Here is an 18,429-nt window from a genome sequence, read left to right on the forward strand (position 1 = left end):
GGGATGTGACACACCTCTATTTTTTAAAAATTAAATGCTAAATTGTAGCATTATTGTGAAAATAAATTGAATCTAATTTTTTTTTTTACAATTATCTCTAACGGAGGAGAGTGTGATCAAAATGCTAGATTATAAAAAAATTTATTACAATATAATATGCATATAACACCAAAATTATGATAAAAAAAAGTTTAATCAAATCGTTAAAAAACATGAATGTTTGATTTAAAAAATTCAAAACTAAAACGTCTATATCAAAAGATTTCATAATAAAAATAGATGTGTGAATCCCTTCTTGTAAATTGTTCTTAAAAATTAAAGTGTGGGACCCGCATAACATCACCAGTAAGGCCACTGTTTGCCGCATGTGGTGGTGAAGTGGTTGCGGTGGAGTGGTGGTCAAGCACGCCGCAGCCAGGAGGGCCATGCAAAGTTGTTTTGAAATGAAATCACATGGCGCGCACTACCACTGGTCATGGGGGTTTAACGCGCGTGATTGGCGCTTAGGGGAGGTAGGGATAGTTGTTTGGTATGGACCCACGTCGGTCGATGTGTCGTAAGTGGTGGTGGTGGGACGTGGGTAGGTACTTGGAAAGTTGGGCTTGTGGTACTAGCTACTACCTACTGGATATGTGTGCGTTAATATCTCTCTTCCATCTTGCTGCATGTGAGTTTGACTCAGTCTTACGTGCACTTTCTTTTCTTTTCCACATCCTCCTATCTTTGGACGAGTAGGGATGGACACGGGCTGGATTTAATCGGTCATATAAATAAAAAATTAACAAAACCACTTAAGTATAACGCTTTGATGATCACTTAGTACTACGGTTTAGTAGTATTTTTTTTCATTTGTAAGTGAGAGATCTTAGGTTGCCACTTAGTATTACGATCTTGTGACATTCCTCTTCACTTCTAAGTGAAAAGTCTTATGTTCGATTCTCGTCAAAGGTGAATTTGAATCATATTATCGCTAGCCCATTATGAGGCTAAGCCACCCCCTCATCTTAGTGTAGGTAATATCATTTGTTCAAAAAAATTTGAAAGATCTTATGTTTAATTCTCGACAAAAATAAATTTAAACTACATCATCATAGTTAGTTTATTGTGTTTGTGAGGCATAACCTATTCCCACAAAAAAAAAAGAAAAAAAAAAGAAGGAATAATGCTTTGATTTCGATCCATTTTTGACAAAAATTCTTAAGAAAATAAAACAAAACAAAACCAAATAAATATTAATTGTAATTTTTTTTTTGAATTTCTACCTAATTAAAATAACAAAAATATCATAATTTGCCACATTTTTATTTCCTAATACATCAAACCGTCCCAAAATCTTTACATGCCATCAAAGTTCAAAGTTTAGTAACTACTAGAGTCACAACTCAAAGAACAATAACTTCAATATTTCATCAGCCTTCAAATTCAACATCCTTAATTAATAGCTAATAGAAAATACACGTGTAAAACAAAATCATATAAAGGTTAAATGTAAGTGGTTGGTACATTTCGGTTTAGGTTGGTTTTACAAAGGCACAAAACTTTAACCAAATCAATCATTATAGTTTGGTTTGGTTTTAAACCGTTTGACTTTTTCTTTGATCGAAACCAAACCTTCGCAACCACTGCAGTTTATATTTAGCAGGTTTGTGGACAATTTTGCTAATATGAGATTGTCTTCTTCAACTTTGGTATGACATGATTCCCCTCTGTTGATGGTTCGGGCTGCTTTGTTTTCAGACTATGTTTGCTTTTCTGGCTTCCGTTTCTTAAATTAATATGCATCTCGACATACATGTTTGTCTCATTTTCTAATTTTTTTCTTAACCTTGTGATGTTGCTTGTTTTGTTATGTAGGTTTAAACATTTAGGTTCGTCTTTAGACTTAGATTTCATGTCCCCGCCTTACCTTGTATCTTTGCTGTTTTTGTTTCTAGAAGGATAATGTTTATGTCTCCCCTTCTTTTCTATATATCTTTAATCATTTTTTCTTGTATTATGAGGGGTTAGGTTTATGTCCCTCCTGACTAGGTATACCTTTTTTTTCGCTATCAATAAAATTCTTCTCATACCGTTGAGGTTTCTAAAAAATATATATATAAATATATATTAGCGGGTTTGTTTGATTTGGTCGGACTGATGTCCACTCCTATCTACGATAGCTTATTAGTTTTTATCCGTCTGTTTTGTTTTCTGAAATTTGCATTTCCCTTATATATTTTGATACACTCACATTAACTTAAATTAAGACAAAGGCATGTTTATACACCGTCGTCAAATTCTGAACCAAACCATATAACAAGGCAAGCAAAGTATTAAGTCAACTTTGGGCTTCACATTATTGTTTGAGATGACATAGAAGTCCTTCCTCTTAAATTACATTAACTCGACTGCGTAATAACACGGTCTAGTGATATTACTCCGTACTTTTAAGTGAGAGATTTTAGGTTCAAATCCTATTTATTCACCCACTATCTAGTTAAATATATAGTTGTATCAAAATTACATCTACTCGATTTACATTATTGTTTGAGATGACATGAAAGTCCCTCCTCTTAAATTACATCAACTCGAATACTTAATAACACAGTCTAGTGATATTACTCTGTACTTTTAAGTGAAAGATTTTTGGTTCAAATTCTATTTATTCACCCGCTATCTAGTTAAATATATAGTTGTATCAAAATTACATCTACTCAATTTAGCTGGTTAACATTACATGTGATTTAACAAAGATGCTTCAAATATAGGATCTTATAATACAAAGGATGTGATATATGCGCGAGTCGTTACATGCATAGTATACAAATTATCGAACATGTCAAAACTCGATAGTTGTATCTGGTTAATTAACTTTTGCTTTGTAGCACTTAGTAGTCTGGAGTTCAACGCAATCGCCAAAGTTAGAGGGATGATCGCCAGATGGGTTGGCAGATGAAAGGGGGTATGGAAGCAAGATCAGAAAACGGGAAAGCGGAGGTTGGTGATTGCTATGGGTGCTTATTGGGGCGGTGGAAAGAGGAGGTGGCCAGTCGTGGTTTTTTAAACAAAAAAAAGAAGATAATAATAAAAGAAAAGAAGAATTTGGAGCTGGTAAGACCAATGAACGATTGACAGATTCCTATCTACTAAACTACTCCATCACCCCATACTTGTCATCCCTGGAGCATGACTATGATCCGTGCCGTATGTACTTGGAGTTGGAAGCGTGCACATTAGCTTGACAGGATGTGATCTTCCAATACTAATAAAAAAAGGGTGTGATCTCTCTATGTACCCAAATTTGATTATCTCTCCCGCGCAAGTTAAACTATTTTAGAATAAAATACCACTTGCATAAAGGGATAAAAAATAACAAGATGAGAATGAGTGTTGTAAGGGATAGGTTCTCATTCCCGGTCGCTTTCAGGTAGTATGTTCATTGCTAAGTGACCATTGTTGAGTGGTGATCCCATCAAGCAAGACGAGATCACTACTTTTCTCAGTAATGAACTTCCTTGAGTTCTTCCTTATCTTGATTCTAAAGTTTTAATGTAAACTTATTGTCCGAGTCTGAGAAGAAATTATACCGTCGCAAGTAGTTACGATACTGTTTAAGCACAACAAAGCGTGCTTGGATTTTTAAAAAATCTTTAAAAGGGCGAAAATGGATTTTTAACTCTTGCTAACCTTCGCGTTTTTAATTAACTGCAAAGGGATTTGCATTCGCTTCTACCCCGGTTCACTCCTGATAACCAGCAAGCCGAAAAATAAACCTTTCAATCATCTTAGCACTCGAGAGGAATTCCCCGAGTTATCTCTTTGAATCATGTTATTAACTAGGCTGTTACGTCATCGAGTCAGATCAATGTTAGCAAGCTACGACAAGATCAAAGAAGACTTGTTGAATCCACCAGTATTGGTCCCAACTCCTGGAAGGCCATTCTCATGTACCTAAATGTCCTAGAGTCATCAATGGGCATTGTCCTCGGGAATCATGATGAGTTAGGCAAGAAGAAAGTCTTACTACTGCAGTTTATATTAGCAGGTTTGCTAATATGGGGTTGTCTTCTCCAACTTTGATATGTCATGATTTCTCTCTGTTGACAGTTTAAGCTGCTTTATTTTTAGACTATGTTGACTTTTCTGACTTCCGCTTCTTAAATTAATGTGCATCTCGGCATACATGTTAGTCTTATTTTTTGGTTTTTTTCTTCTTAATCTTGTGATGTTGCTTGTTTTGTTTTGCAGGTTTAAACCTTTAGGTTCATCTTTAAAGAGGTTAGATTTCATGTCCCCCACCCCCCCTCCTTGTATCTTTGTTGTTTTTGTTTCTAGAATGATAAAGTTTATGTCTCCAGTTCTTTTTCATATATCTTTAATCCTTTTTTCTTGTATTATGAGATCATCTCCAATGGTTGGGCTAAAAGCCAAATATTTTAGCCTGGAAAATTTAGCTTTTAGCCCATAAACAATTTTTCTACTCCAACCATTAGACCATCTCCAATGGTGGCTTATAACCTAAATTTTCCCCTTCCCCCCCCCAAATCCACCCCAACCCAAAACCTAAAACCTAAAACTTAAAATGAAGGTAAATATAGGTCACAAATTTAGCCCACAAAAGCTGTTGGGACCCACGGATGAGAGTGAAAAGTGGGCCTTGTCCTATAGCCAACGGCTACTTTTCTTCATCGGGTGGTGGTGTTAATTGGACCGTTGGTTAATCCAACGGTCCACATTCAATTTTTTTGTTGTTTTATATTTATATATTTATTGAATCTAACGGCTTAAATCGAATATAATCAAATCTAACGGTAAAAAAAAAGATCTAACGGTCCAAATTTAAATCCAATGGCAAGAATAATCTTAAAATTTATCGGAAATTTAAATATTTTTTTCCAACGGCTAGAATATAGATATTTTTTTAAGTTTATGTGGTTTATCATGATTTTCATGTATTGATTTAGTGATTTTTCAAAATTTATCGGAATTTAAATATTTTTAGGTTAAAATGTTCATAAAATTAATTTAGGATAGTCTACATAATTTTTTTTTTTAAAGTTAATTTAAAAAAAAAATAGCCTTAATTCATTTTTTGATAATCTGGGGCTAAAATTTTAGGCCAAAAGGGTTGGAGTAGAAAAGCTGTTTCTGGGCTAAAACTTAAATTTTCTGGGCTAAATATTTTTAGGTTTTAGGTTAGGATTGGAGATGGTCTTATAGCCTAAAATTTTAGCCCGGGATTATTAAAAAATGAACTTAGGCTTTTTTTTGTTAAATTAATTAAAAAAAATATGTAGACTATCATAAATTAATTTTATGGATATTTTAACCTAAAAAAAATTTAAATTCCGATTTATGGGCTAAATTTCGGGGGAAATCTGGCCTTGGTTTAGCATTTAGCATTTAGCCCAAATTTTCCCCTTGGGTTGGAGTGGGTTTGGGGGGAAATTTTGGGGGGTAATTTGGCTTTTAGCCCATCATTGGAGTTGGTCTGAGGGGTTAAGTTTATGTCCCTCCTGACTAGCTGTACCATTTTTTTCGATATTAATAAAATTCTCCTCGTACCGTCGATATTTCTAAAAATAATAATAAAAAAAAAGCTAGTTTGTTTGATTTGGTCGGATTGATGTCCACTCCAGTTACGATAGCTTATTAGAGTTTATCGGTCTCTATTGTTTTCTGAAATTTGCATTTCCCTTATATATTTTTATGCACTCACATTAACCTAAATTAAGACAAAGGCGTACACATACGTTTATACACCGTCGTAAAATTCTGAACCAAACCAAATAATTAACAAGGCAATCAAAGTGTTAAGTCGGAACTTTGGACTTCACATTATTGTTTGAGATGATATAGAAGTCCCTCCTCTTAAATTACATCAACTCGGCCGCTTAGTACCATGATCTAGTGATATTACTCTATACTCTTAAGTGAAAAATTTTAGATTCGAATTTTGTACATAATGAGTTCGATTTATTCACCCACTATCTAGTTAAATATATAGTTGTATCAAAATTACATCAACTCGATTTAGCTGGTTAACAGTACATGTGATTTAACAAAGATGCTTCAAATATATAGGATCTTATAATACAATGGATGTGATATATGCGCGTTACATGCATAGTATACAAATTGGTTCCGAAGCTCATATAGAGAATAGAACTTGAACAAGGCCTTCCCGACTTTACCTTCTCAAGCAAGCCTGAACGACCTTACTGTCACAACTTGAATGGCGACTAGCTTTACTTGATAGAGTTGCTTTCCATGCCGTTATAGGCAACCGGCCACCCTCTAATTACTAGACTAACCTGCTATAATAATTTCATAAACACCTAGCGAAGATATGACAGACAAATTAAGTAACCCTATGTTCGATCTGACAATACCATACCATAATCAAAAGGTAGGATAACTCATTCTACTAGGAGATATTTCATTGTTCGCAAAAATATCCACTGCTTCAACTTACTGGAACTCATTTGAGATGTGATGTTACTAAAGTCTATGACTATGTACATACATGGTGAATTTGGTGGTCCTATGGGTCATGAGACACTGTAAAAGTTGAAAATATGGGGGGAGGGTCGCCGAAGGACCCTATGACGATCTGGTACAGAACTTGAAATTGATCGATGAAATCCTTCTTGGACATAATTCGACTGGCATTGGGACATGCCTTGGAAGCTGTCGATAGACCTAAGCAGCAAGCCTTGGAAGATATTGATAGACTCAGGCAAATAATGGCACCCCCAAATAATGGCACCCCCATCATGTGCTCAACTAAATATCTCAACGAAAAACTGAATCATATCTTAAATTAAAAATGAATTATTGGGTTCCTTAAATTAAAAATGAATTATTGGGTTCCTTAAGTAGATCATGGGTTGCCCTAATTAGGTGAACCACAATTTATCACATGTAAATATATATCATTGGTGCCACTTGTCCGTACGGCTGTGAACGAGCCGAGTCAAACCGAAATCACCATGCTCAAGTTTAGCTTGTTTAATTTTTTCTGAACTCGAGCTAGGTTTGTCTTGGCTCTTACTTCTTACACAAGCCGACCTCATGCGAGCTTAAAAAATTCGAGTTCAATACCGAGCTCAAGCTGTTTCGAACTTTTTCTTATAGTAAATTGGTTTGATTTTGTAAAAAGCTTCTGCAATATCATGATAGGGTTTTGGCTTAAAAGTTGAACACCGTATAATCTTTTTAATATAGTGGTCGAAAGTAATCATAAATCATGATATATTATTCCTTAGTAATCGTTAATCATGATATTGTGTTAAGTAAGAAAAAAAGTTATATATTACAATACAGTGTTTTGTGAATTATATTAATCGAACGATATAATTTTTAGTGTACGCTACCATACAATAAACATATAACAATAGTTTACCGATTGAGCTTTCGATGAGCCAAACACAAACCGAACCCGGTGCAAGCTCGAACTAGGCTGCTCATGTGGCACCAAATATCTCGCTCCTGAGCACGAGTCACCACCGTATCATCTCTAGGACCCAGCAACCCCTCAGTAAGTGGTAAATGGTAAATCCATGTACCAATTACCAACGGTAAAAAATTGCCCTTCGTCGTCTTTAATTCGAGCGGTTCAATTTGTAACCGTTTGTTAAGAAGTGGGACTGGGAAAGCAGTAAAAATATCAACCGAGGCTGCGGAACTGGAGGCTTTGAAAATCAACGACTCGTGTGTCAACTGGGTCTGGAATCGTCCTCGATCTTCCGAATTTCAGGTTAGCTGAGTGAAATTATGAAGATAATTGACTGTACGGAATCTCCGCTCTTGCTGGTCGAGCTGAGCGGAAGCTTGTTTGTTCATGTAGGGCTCGGGTTTTGACGTCGATCGGCGATGGCTGTTGAAGAAGTTGCCGAGCAGGTAGTTGCGCCGCCGCAGAAGGCGAAGGAGCCTTCCGAAGATGAGAAACGGTAGTTTTTTTTTTTTTTATTGGAATCAAGCAGTGAAATGCTATATTGAAGTTCATTGATTTTTATTTGATTTTATTAATTCAGGAGGAAGAAAATAGCGGCCGGAGCTTTGATGAAAGCGGTGATAAGGCCCGGTGGAGGCGATTCGACCCCTTCGGATGGTTATCAGGTTAGAGCTTGTGTTGATTTTTGATGAGCTATTACTGCAATTGAATTGTGTCACATTAAGAATTTTGGTGGATAACGTTACGGAAGGAAATTGCGAAAGCTAAATTGCGTTGTGCATTTTGCAGGTTGTATATCATTCCACTGTTAGAACAATGGATGGAGTTGTTGTCGAATCGTCCCGATCGGAATATGGAGGCAAGTTGGGTGCCATGGTACTAATTAGATTTTAGTATGTATAGAGATTAGTGGACTTGTAAATGACACTCGTTATATGTTTTCCCCCTAAATAGCTTTTGTGTTGTCTTGTATTCTATGATTTACCTAAAGTTGTTGAACGAAAGTAATGCATTTTATTTTTCCTAATTTTATTTCGACTTGAGTAAATGAGTTTCCATGTTAAAATGCTCTGTTATGTTCATTGAATTGAATAAATACTTATTTACAGGCAAGGGTACTCCTATTCGACATGTTTTGGGAAGGAGCAAGATCATAGTGGGTTTGCTAGAAGGACTTCCAACAATGCTGAAGGGTGAAGTTGCAATGGTAATATCGTCTTGGTTCAGTGAGCTTTGTCTTTTGCCTATGAATGTGTGCATCTTTGGCTCATGTTTACAAAATTGTATTATTTATTATTTCAGTTCAAAATGAAACCCCAAGTGCACTACGGTGAGGATGATTGCCCAGTTTCAGCACCCAGCGGCTTTCCAAAGGATGACGAACTTCATTTTGAAATTGAGATGATAGATTTCTTTAAAGCCAAGGCAAGAATTTCAAAACAGAAATCTCATGGTTGAAATTGCTTGCAGTACAATTGATTGGACGGTGGTCAATGCACTAGGCTACTCATTGGTTCTGATCTTATTTATTTCATTTTGGTTAATTTTCAGGTCGTTAGTGATGACTTGGGAGTTCTAAAGAAGGTATGGGAAATTAATTGTTGCACTTTTGTTCTGACTTAGGAGCATGCTGATATAACTCACAAACGCTTTCAGAATATTTGTTCGATTATGATTGATGTGAATCGCTATAATGTAGGTAATAACTGAAGGTCAGGGTTGGGAATCGCCAAGGGAACCTTATGAAGTAAAAGCCTGGTAAACACCTTTTTTTTTCCCTTCCCAATAAGTATTCTGTTTCTGTAATGAACTGTAAATATGAATGTGTGGAAACGTTCTAAGGGAGGTATATGGTTGTTTTCAGGATTTCTGCGAAGACAGGTGATGGAAAAGTGCTTGTTTCACGTACTCAAGGAGAGCCATTTTTCTTTAATTTTGGAAAGTCAGAGGTTGGTAACCGATTTCTCATTACTTGCTTTGTTGGTGTTGAGTCGTTCATTTGTTTTATTTCATGTGACATTGCTCTTAGCTGTACTTATCTGATGGGTTTAAATTGCATTTTTGGTGCTAATTTTCTTCTTTCATACACTAAAGAGTACATTAAGACCAAGGAACAAAATGCCGATAATATCGGCGATATTTCGCCGATATTATCCGTTTTTCACGGTACCGATATTTTAATAGGTATCCAACGGGTTTTCGTCAAAATATCGCGATATTATCGATAATATCGCGATATTTCCGAAACTATCGCGATATTTTGGAACTGTGCTACTCGGAGAAGAACGCTGGAGCTTCTACAGCTCCGGCCGATTACAAACGCAAACCTTAGACTCCGATCTAATTACCAACGTGAAGAGGAAAGAGAGAGGAGTAAGTTTATACCCCTGGTTCGCCGTGAAATGGCCGAAGGTGTTCGGAAAGCTCCTCAACAGTCACGGGTTCGCCGGAGTTGGGTGAGCTTTCCCCCGACCTGATCTCGTTCCATAACACACACCCAAGCTTACCTAACCGGAGAAAATGAAGAAAACTCGCCGGAGGTTTCTGGGTTTCGTCGATCTTGCAGAGACAAGAGGAAGAGAGAGAAAGACGAGGTTTTGATGGTGATGCTGTCTACGGAACGATGGTGTGGGTGCCGTGTACTAGGGTAATCACGGGAGAAAGAGTGAGAGTGATGAGAGGGTTTCGAGAGAGAAGAGAGTGTGCAGAGAAGGAAAGAAAGAGAAGAAGAAAGAAAGGGGGTTTCAGGTAGGATCTGGTTGATCTCGGTGACGATGGTGACGAAGCCGGAGGAGGAAGAGGAGGAGGGGAGGCGGCGGAGGGAGAAGGAGTAGGAGGAAACGAAGAGGGTTTTGCAGGGGCGGAGATTGCGAAGAGGGAGAAGAGGGCGATAAGGAAGAGGAGGGATCATTGACTCGTTTTCTTTGTCTTTTCTTCTTTCTCGTTTCAATTGGCAATTTCGGGATTTAAGCAAGTTTCAGGCCCCCAAATGCCGTGTACTAGGGTAATCACGGGAGAAAGAGTGAGAGTGATGAGAGGGTTTCGAGAGAGAAGAGAGTGTGCAGAGAAGGAAAGAAAGAGAAGAAGAAAGAAAGGGGGTTTCAGGTAGGATCTGGTTGATCTCGGTGACGATGGTGACGAAGCCGGAGGAGGAAGAGGAGGAGGGGAGGCGGCGGAGGGAGAAGGAGTAGGAGGAAACGAAGAGGGTTTTGCAGGGGCGGAGATTGCGAAGAGGGAGAAGAGGGCGATAAGGAAGAGGAGGGATCATTGACTCGTTTTCTTTGTCTTTTCTTCTTTCTCGTTTCAATTGGCAATTTCGGGATTTAAGCAAGTTTCAGGCCCCCAAATGCCGTGTACTAGGGTAATCACGGGAGAAAGAGTGAGAGTGATGAGAGGGTTTCGAGAGAGAAGAGAGTGTGCAGAGAAGGAAAGAAAGAGAAGAAGAAAGAAAGGGGGTTTCGGGTAGGATCTGGTTGATCTCGGTGATGATGGTGACGAAGCCGGAGGAGGAAGAGGAGGAGGGGAGGCGGCGGAGGGAGAAGGAGTAGGAGGAAACGAAGAGGGTTTTGCAGGGGCGGAGATTGCGAAGAGGGAGAGGAGGGCGATAAGGAAGAGGAGGGATCGTTGACTCGTTCTCTTTGTCTTTTCTTCTTTCTCGTTTCAATTGGCAATTTCGGGATTTAAGCAAGGTTCAGGCCCCCAAATCATCTACTTATATTGCCCTAAAAAACTCCAAGTAATTACAACATTGTATTAGAATTTTAATTGATCCTTGTTAGATTTGGTTTAGAAATTCTATGTAATTTAGTGATTGTTTCATATTAGGTTTAGATTTGAATTTCATATTAGGTGCGATGGCAAGTGCCTTCGCCCATGAGCGGTAGGTCTCGGGTTCGAGACTTGGGAGCAGCCTCTCCATAAATGGGGGTAAGGCTAGCCGACATTCACCTCTCCCAGACCCTGCGTAAAGCGGGAGCCTTGTGTACTGGGTACGACCTTTTTTATAATAGATTTAAAAATTTATGAACTTTGATGAAGTTTAATAATTTTAAAAACTTTTATGTAAAATTTTAAGTGAATTCCCTCAAATTTTCAGGGAGCGATTTGAGAATGTTTAAAATATTATGTGAAATATTTCTAATTTTTTCGAGTTTCCCAACTTTTTAAAAATCTCTTCGAATCAATTTCTAAATGAATACATTTGGAATGTATGAATTTCTTAAAAATCATGATCGAATACCCCTTAAACTTTAAAGAATCACTTAAAATCCTGATTAAATGCCCTTAGATTTTTAAGGAGAATTAAAATGTTTATAAGCCCCAATTGGATGTACCGCTTAATTTAACTAATTGACACAACACAACAAAACCAGTTAAGATTACAAATTAACACAAAAGACGACTTGATGCGAGGTCATATCTAAAAAACTTGCCGCAATAAGCCCCAATTGGTGTGTTTAAACTTCTTTCATTAATTACTGCATATTTTCTACACTCACAATGTTTGTCAGCTCGCTATATAATCAACTTGATAATGTTAAATCCATCATGCAATGCATTTCCTTCCAATTTTTTGTGATAAACTAATAAATAATTGACTAAATAAACATCTTGCAAAGTTTCAATAAAAATTTCCAAGTTTTTCTTACAATTTCCATGGTTTCCATGTAATTTTTATCGATATCGATATTATCCCGATATTTCCATCGATATTTCCGTGTTTTCGGACTACCGATATTTCCGATATTACCGATATTTAATACCTTGATTAAGACTAGAAGTAATCAGACCACACAAGATTTTAGGTTGAGTGGGGAAAAAGTCAATTTGGATATTACTCTAAGCGTTACTACTTTATATTATTCACTCCAATGTCTTTGAATATAAACTAGGTACCTAAAGGTCTTGAGATGGGAATTGGTACAATGACACGGGAAGAGAAGGCAATAATATACGTGACCAGCAAGTACTTAACTCCATCTCCTTTCCTGCCTGGAGTAGAAGGTGTTGAGGAAGTTCATTTTGAAGTAGAGCTTGCCCACTTTATTCAGGTGTGCAAAGTTCTTCTTTATCATAAATCAAGTTGCCTCTTCATGTCTCTTTGTTTTCTTCTTTATGTAATCATTTGTATAGCAAAGTTGGCAAGGATATATGCTTTTATAGGGTGGTCAAGTTCTGATCTAGCTTTATGGTTCTGTATTATCAGGTGCGTGACATGCTTGGTGACGGGCGCCTGATAAAACGTCGTATTCATGATGGAAAAGGTGTGGTTCAAGAATTTTATGTTCCCAGTGAAATCAAGGTTTCTTAAAAACATAAATTGAGACGTGCTACATAATTTTCCATTATTTTCATGTCAGATTTTCCCAATCGAGTCATTGACTCTGTTCCTTTTCAAATGGTAGTTTTTTTGGTCTTCACGAATCTTTTATCTACATAAGTTATATTTATGCATGAAGTGTAATGTTTCTATTATATTTCTTGAACAATTAGGTGAGTTTCCTATGGATTGCCCTCTTCATGACAGCCTACTACGTGTCCATTATAAGGGTATGCTTCTTAACGAGGAAAAGACTATCTTCTATGATACAAGAGTTGATAACGATGGTCAGCCTTTGGAGTTTTGTTCTGGAGAAGGCCTTGTGAGTTGTCCATAAGCTTTATGAAGAATTCTTAGTTTGTCTTCACTTTTTCAGTTTGTGCAATATGTGTGCGTCTGTATACACTTTCTATATGAATGGTGATTAGTTGGAAATTCATTACATTGAAACTTTTATGTTGTATGATAGGTGCCCGAGGGATTTGAAATGTGTGTTCGCTTGATGGTGCCTGAAGAGATAGCTCTCGTCACATGCCCTCCTGATTATGCATATGACAAATTTCCTAGGTTATTTTGAGAATTCTAGCTTACCATTTATAATTTCTATCATAATTGATAATAAATAGTATCCTAAAATGTAACACCTAGACACACAAATGGAAGTCTCCTGCCATTGTTTCTATTGTTTTTCGAGTTTGAGTGTATCACTGTTTTTCTTTCCATATCATAGGCCTGCTAATGTTCCTGAGGGTGCTCATATTCAATGGGAAATCGAGCTTCTTGGGTTTGAGATGCCAAAGGTAATCTTAAGTTTTTCTTCGAAGTTTTGTTTTAAAAAATAAATTGTTTTGATAATGTTTGTAATTTGTTAGGGTTATAGTTTCTGAATATTTGTGGTTGATAATTTTAATTGTTCATGTTAGTGTTAACTTTCTGTCAAGCAGTTGCTTCAATATGAGATGAAATTCTGACCTTCAAGAATTAGCTTTTGGCTTAAAGTAACTTCAAAGTGGTTGTGTACTTCGTCTTTAAAATTACCTCTACTGGTTCTTGATGGAGGAATACTTAATTATGGGCACTCTAAATGCTTTAGGTGCTGATGTGAGTCTGTGACTAAACTATGCATAACTAGACATGCTCGTATGTTTTTTCTGGTTAGCTGGACATTTGTCTTAACTATGCATTGAGTTTTTTTCTTCTTCTGTAGGTCCCTACTTTTAAGCTCTACGCTACCAATGTGATTAATGCCTAATTCTCAAACTCATTGCAGGATTGGACTGGTTTAAATTTTCAAAGCATAATGGATGAAGCAGAGAAGATTAGAAATACGGTATTTATTATTAACATTAAGTGGTTATTGCATCAAACCGTAAACAGCTAATGATATATTGACCCAGAATCTTATTGCATCAAAGCTTTGTCAGTGCTCAGTTTCGTGCTTTCATGCTTATCTTCAGAATTAAATTGTTCTGGTGGTATAAAGCTTGACTTCTTTGACCCTATATTCGTTTCAGGGAAACAGGCTATTCAAAGAAGGAAAATTTGAACTTGCTAAGGCTAAGTATGACAAGGTAATGTGCCCTTGCTTTCATGCTTCACCCTTAAATTACGTGTATATTCAAGATCCCTCTTACTAATTGGAACCAAAGAATTAGTAGATATGTTCCACCCAAAATGGGAATGGGCTAGGGTTATGAACTTAATTATCTATAATCTGATGATCAAGTCGATTCCAGGATTATAATTTCATTCCATACTGAACCAGACCAGAATCCATTCTAATTATGAGAAGGGTTCATTTGAGCTTATTGGGTGTGGGTCCATTCTACCTTCGTATAGAAGCATGTTTTCTTACTGAGGTTGTCTGTCAATTAATGTCATTGCAAGTTTGCTGTTGCTTGTTACAAAACTGATTTTATTTTTTTCTAGGAGTTCACAGCCACAGTTTATCTTATGATTTGAGTTGTATTCCTGGAATCTAACTGCCATTAACTCAGTTTCTGTTTAAGTATAACCCAATTTAATTTGATTTTTTTTATGGATGGGTGATAATACTACATTCTGATCAAAATCTTTTATTTTTTATGATTTGTCATTCTATGAAATCATAATCGACTTTCTGCTCCAAGCCATTCAAAATGTGTCCCTCGTCCTTTATAGGCGTATGATCTTATCTGTCGGATGGTTTTTATGCAGGTACTTAGGGAATTTAATCATGTTAATCCTCAAGATGATGAAGAGGGGAAAATATTTGCAAATACAAGGGTAACCATTATACCATGCTGATTGATTTTATCCTCTGTATATATAATTTTCTGTAATTGCTTAATTCTTGTATCTTGTAATAGTAGACATCTTCTTTCTCTAAGTCGAGCTGCACAACCTGTGTGGTTGATAACTATATGTCGACGACTCATAATTGGTTCTCTTTTGAATGTTTAAAGAATCTGTTACATCTGAATGTTGCTGCATGCTTCCTGAAGATGGGAGAATGCAGAAAATCCATTGAGACATGCAACAAGGTATGTATTGCTACTTTCGTATTGAAAGATAAAGGGTCTGGATAATTAGTAATGTAGTCCGAAGTCAAGTCTTTTCACTTTGTTTTGTAATGCATTCCCGATGGAACATCTAGGTTTTAGAAGCGAACCCTGGACATGTCAAGGCTCTTTACCGCCGCGGTATGGCCTACATAACTCTTGGGGATTTCGAGGAAGCAAAGCGTGACTTCAACACGGTAATGCTTGTAAATAATACAGTGATATTTTTATTGATTAAATTCCTGTTATTCCTTTTCAAATTCGCTTCTCGATGCTTTTAGATGATTAAACTAGACAAGTCAACCGAACCTGATGCTACAGCTGCTCTGCTAAAAGTTAAACAGAAAGAACAGGTGAGTTTATCAGCAACAATTTGTTTATGATTTGAGAGACGGAGCGGAAATTGTTTATGCGATTGTCATTGTCTCGCCATTTATAATCAGGAAGTTGAGAAGAAGGTACGGAAACAATTTAAGGGCCTATTTGACAAGAAGCCAGGGGAAATTGCAGAGGTTGGAACTGAAGACGTAGATCAGCCTGCAGTTGAGAACCCTAAGAGTGATGATAAGGAGGATTCCGACGGAGATAATTCAGACGAATCTCATGAAACTGTGGATGACCCTCCCAGAACATCCTGGTTCTCTCTACTCTGGCCTAAAAGACTACTTGCAGCCCTAGGGCGGCCTGGATGTGCGATTTTGTGATCAACGTCTCAAATTAACGTTGCGACGCTGTTCCGGCCATCGGCCCCACCGGAGGTTCGATTATTGACAGGTTCTAGAAATGTAGTTAAGTGTCAACAATTGTAGACTGTAGAGCTTTCTATACTCCACAAACAGTGGAAATCATGGAAATTAATGTTTTAACTTCTTTAATGATTTTGTCAAGGGTCCCATAAACCGTGAACCGGTCTTGTTCTTTACAGCATCAATAGCAATAGTCAAGTCAACTTAGCAATAATCAAGTCAAGTGGTTCAGGTAGGCTGAGCTCCACTGACCAATCACGAACGAGATCTCATGGACGGTTGCTGTTACTGCGAGAGTCAAATGTCCTTAATCCATCCATTGATCTATTTGTTTCTCTTAATCCCAAGTTAAAGACAAATATAATTCTAGTTTATACATTTTTGACGATGACAAATTTGCTTAATTGTAATGATTACTCAATACTTAAAAGGTTCATCATTTGTCCCCTTGGCGATGTCCGATGAAATTGGAACGATATAGAAGAAGATTAGCATGGTCTTTGCGCAGGGATGACATGCATAAATCGAGAAATTGTTCAAAAGTTTTTTGTTAAAAAAAAAAAAAAAGGTTCATCATTATGTGGTGTTACAACTTCTAATTCAGAAGGGATAAGTTCTAAGGTATTGATTATGATTATGATTAGATTGGATTGGATTACTTATAAGATACGTTGAAATAAGATTTGAAGGCTGAGGTGAAGGTTCATAATTTTGTGGGTATTAAAACTTCTAATTAAAAAGAAAGGATAAGTTATGAGGTATTGATGTTTTACCAGTTTGTGGGGATTGGAATAAGTTTCGATTATGAGTAATCTAACTCTACCTATTTGGACTTTTTTATTAATTTCAATAGTCAACATGCCTTAATTTAGTTAGCTTAGTCCAATCTTATTTACCAAATGAGCCCCACTATAGTGATGTGTTTGGCATGCTGATGTCGTGTATCAAACGCATTGCAATTGTAACACGTGCATCAGATGTAGTGGTGCGAGAAGGGTAGAGTAATGAAGTAGGATTTGTTAGTGTGTAATTGATGAACTGATTAAAGAAGACTATAAGTTTGTATTAGTGTTATGCTTCAGCTCATAGGCTGAGCTTGTGTGTTAGAATGTGATGTGTTGGGTTAAGTCTCATAGGGTTTAATCTCAGTGTAGGATGTAATGGATGGCTGAGATTGAATTTAGAGATGCGTCTATCTCTCTTTCACCTCCAACGGTTATATTGTTGGTCTATAAGCTCACATGTTCAGTGTGTATGCCCGAAATATATGGAAGAATTGCAGAAGGATATTCTCTGATTTTTTTTATCGAAATTCTCTTCTTCTTCTCGCTTAAGCTTTCTAAGTTTCTCTTCCATAACCACTGCTAGAATTCCCGTTTAATTTTGAATCCTCTAATTTTCTTGAGGTGTAGTTCAAATACTAGTTCATTCGAACAGAAATATGCAAATCATACAAATATTAGTTCATTAGAGCCACAAGCAAACTAGCTAAAGCACTACACAACAAGCACATGAAAATCTTAGGTGAAAAAAAAGCAACCACAACAAGCGCACACATAAAATATGGGGCAACTTTTCCTCACCACCATCTTATTTATCATCGTTAGATGAATTTAAATTCTGAAATTTATGTCTATTAATCACATAAATGTCAAAATTTAAACTCATATGACAATAATAAATTAGATAATGAGCAAAAATATTTCCCGTTAAATATAGTCACGCACTACATAACAGACCAACAAAAAAAGAAGATAGAAACAAACCCAAGCACCCACACAAACTTAAGCACCGATCAACAACAAGAAGACAAATCAAACTTTGGGCTCGGGCGAGTCGGGGTGTTGGCCATGATCACGAACCTTAACGATGAAGAAACCTAGTGCATGGCCGGCCACGGCGGCGATGAGGATTCCAATATTGAATGACATGACAGAGAGCATGACCAGGTAAGCCAAACCGGTACGAAAGGTGTGGACGCCTGTCTGACCGAGGAGGGATAGGTAGGGTTTGGCGGCCGGTCTGTGTTTGGGCAAAACGGACAATACCTCGACCGCGACAGCGAGGAGGAAGATGAAGAAGAGAGCCAAGACGTACATGCCGAGGTTGTTGTCAGGCCACTTGGGGAAGAGGATGATGACATCTTTGCCCCATGTGAGGCCGCTGCTCATCATCATGGTACCATAAGTTGTGTTCGTCAGGTCGCCCTTGGGCGGAGGAGACATATTTGGCATGTCGTCCATTTCTCTCTCTCTCGAGAGAGACAGAGACAGAGAGAAAAAGAGGTTTGAGATTTTGAGGTTGGATTACTTCGGATGAATCTGGTTTTGGTGGCAATGGAAGGTGATTTTTTCTTCTTGATTTTAGTGTATATTATATAAATGGAGG

The 18,429-nt window shown here is 37.2% G+C and overlaps 2 protein-coding genes and 1 non-coding gene across 6 annotated transcripts; 2 read left to right on the forward strand and 1 right to left on the reverse strand.

The window, feature by feature from the left end:
• Nucleotides 1–7,605: 7,605 nt before the first annotated feature.
• On the forward strand, nt 7,606–16,201 carry LOC103430399 (peptidyl-prolyl cis-trans isomerase PASTICCINO1-like). Of its 4 annotated transcripts, none has more exons than XM_070809305.1 (21): nt 7,606–7,738; nt 7,829–7,931; nt 8,016–8,100; nt 8,225–8,294; nt 8,545–8,642; nt 8,738–8,860; nt 8,987–9,019; nt 9,135–9,193; nt 9,300–9,384; nt 12,328–12,486; nt 12,642–12,699; nt 12,929–13,077; nt 13,225–13,322; nt 13,486–13,555; nt 14,026–14,085; nt 14,270–14,326; nt 14,952–15,020; nt 15,107–15,277; nt 15,391–15,492; nt 15,577–15,648; nt 15,739–16,201. In XM_070809305.1, exons 2-21 carry the CDS (start codon nt 7,855–7,857, stop codon nt 15,997–15,999), a joined length of 1,956 nt encoding a protein of 651 aa, XP_070665406.1. In that variant the 5' UTR covers nt 7,606–7,738; nt 7,829–7,854; the 3' UTR covers nt 16,000–16,201. The 4 variants fall into 4 exon arrangements, with proteins under 4 accessions (XP_070665406.1, XP_008366759.3, XP_070665407.1 ...); XM_008368537.4 differs by having other exon boundaries at nt 15,200–15,277; XM_070809306.1 differs by having other exon boundaries at nt 7,615–7,738; nt 8,225–8,311.
• A 282-nt stretch (nt 16,202–16,483) lies between these two features.
• Nucleotides 16,484–16,587, forward strand: LOC114820281 (U6 spliceosomal RNA). The gene has a single exon (XR_003767773.1). It is a non-coding gene; the product is annotated as a U6 spliceosomal RNA (small nuclear RNA).
• A 1,268-nt stretch (nt 16,588–17,855) lies between these two features.
• On the reverse strand, nt 17,856–18,284 carry LOC103430397 (copper transporter 2-like). The gene has a single exon (XM_008368536.4). It carries the CDS (start codon nt 18,282–18,284, stop codon nt 17,856–17,858), a length of 429 nt encoding a protein of 142 aa, XP_008366758.1.
• Between the last annotated feature and the right edge of the window lie 145 nt (nt 18,285–18,429).

This window comes from Malus domestica, chromosome 12, assembly GCF_042453785.1.
Source record: "Malus domestica chromosome 12, GDT2T_hap1".
In the NCBI taxonomy this organism is placed as follows: domain Eukaryota; kingdom Viridiplantae; phylum Streptophyta; class Magnoliopsida; order Rosales; family Rosaceae; genus Malus; species Malus domestica.

Bases quoted from the DNA above. Each gene is read 5' to 3' on its own strand.
- LOC103430399 (XM_070809305.1), top strand. From the start codon at position 7,855: ATGGCTGTTGAAGAAGTTGCCGAGCAGGTAGTTGCGCCGCCGCAGAAG. The intron at 9,385-12,327 runs GTTGGTAACCGA...AATATAAACTAG, and splicing joins TTAATTTTGGAAAGTCAGAG to GTACCTAAAGGTCTTGAGAT. The intron at 15,278-15,390 runs GTATGTATTGCT...TGGAACATCTAG, and splicing joins CCATTGAGACATGCAACAAG to GTTTTAGAAGCGAACCCTGG.
- LOC103430397 (XM_008368536.4), bottom strand. From the start codon at position 18,284: ATGGACGACATGCCAAATATGTCTCCTCCGCCCAAGGGCGACCTGACG.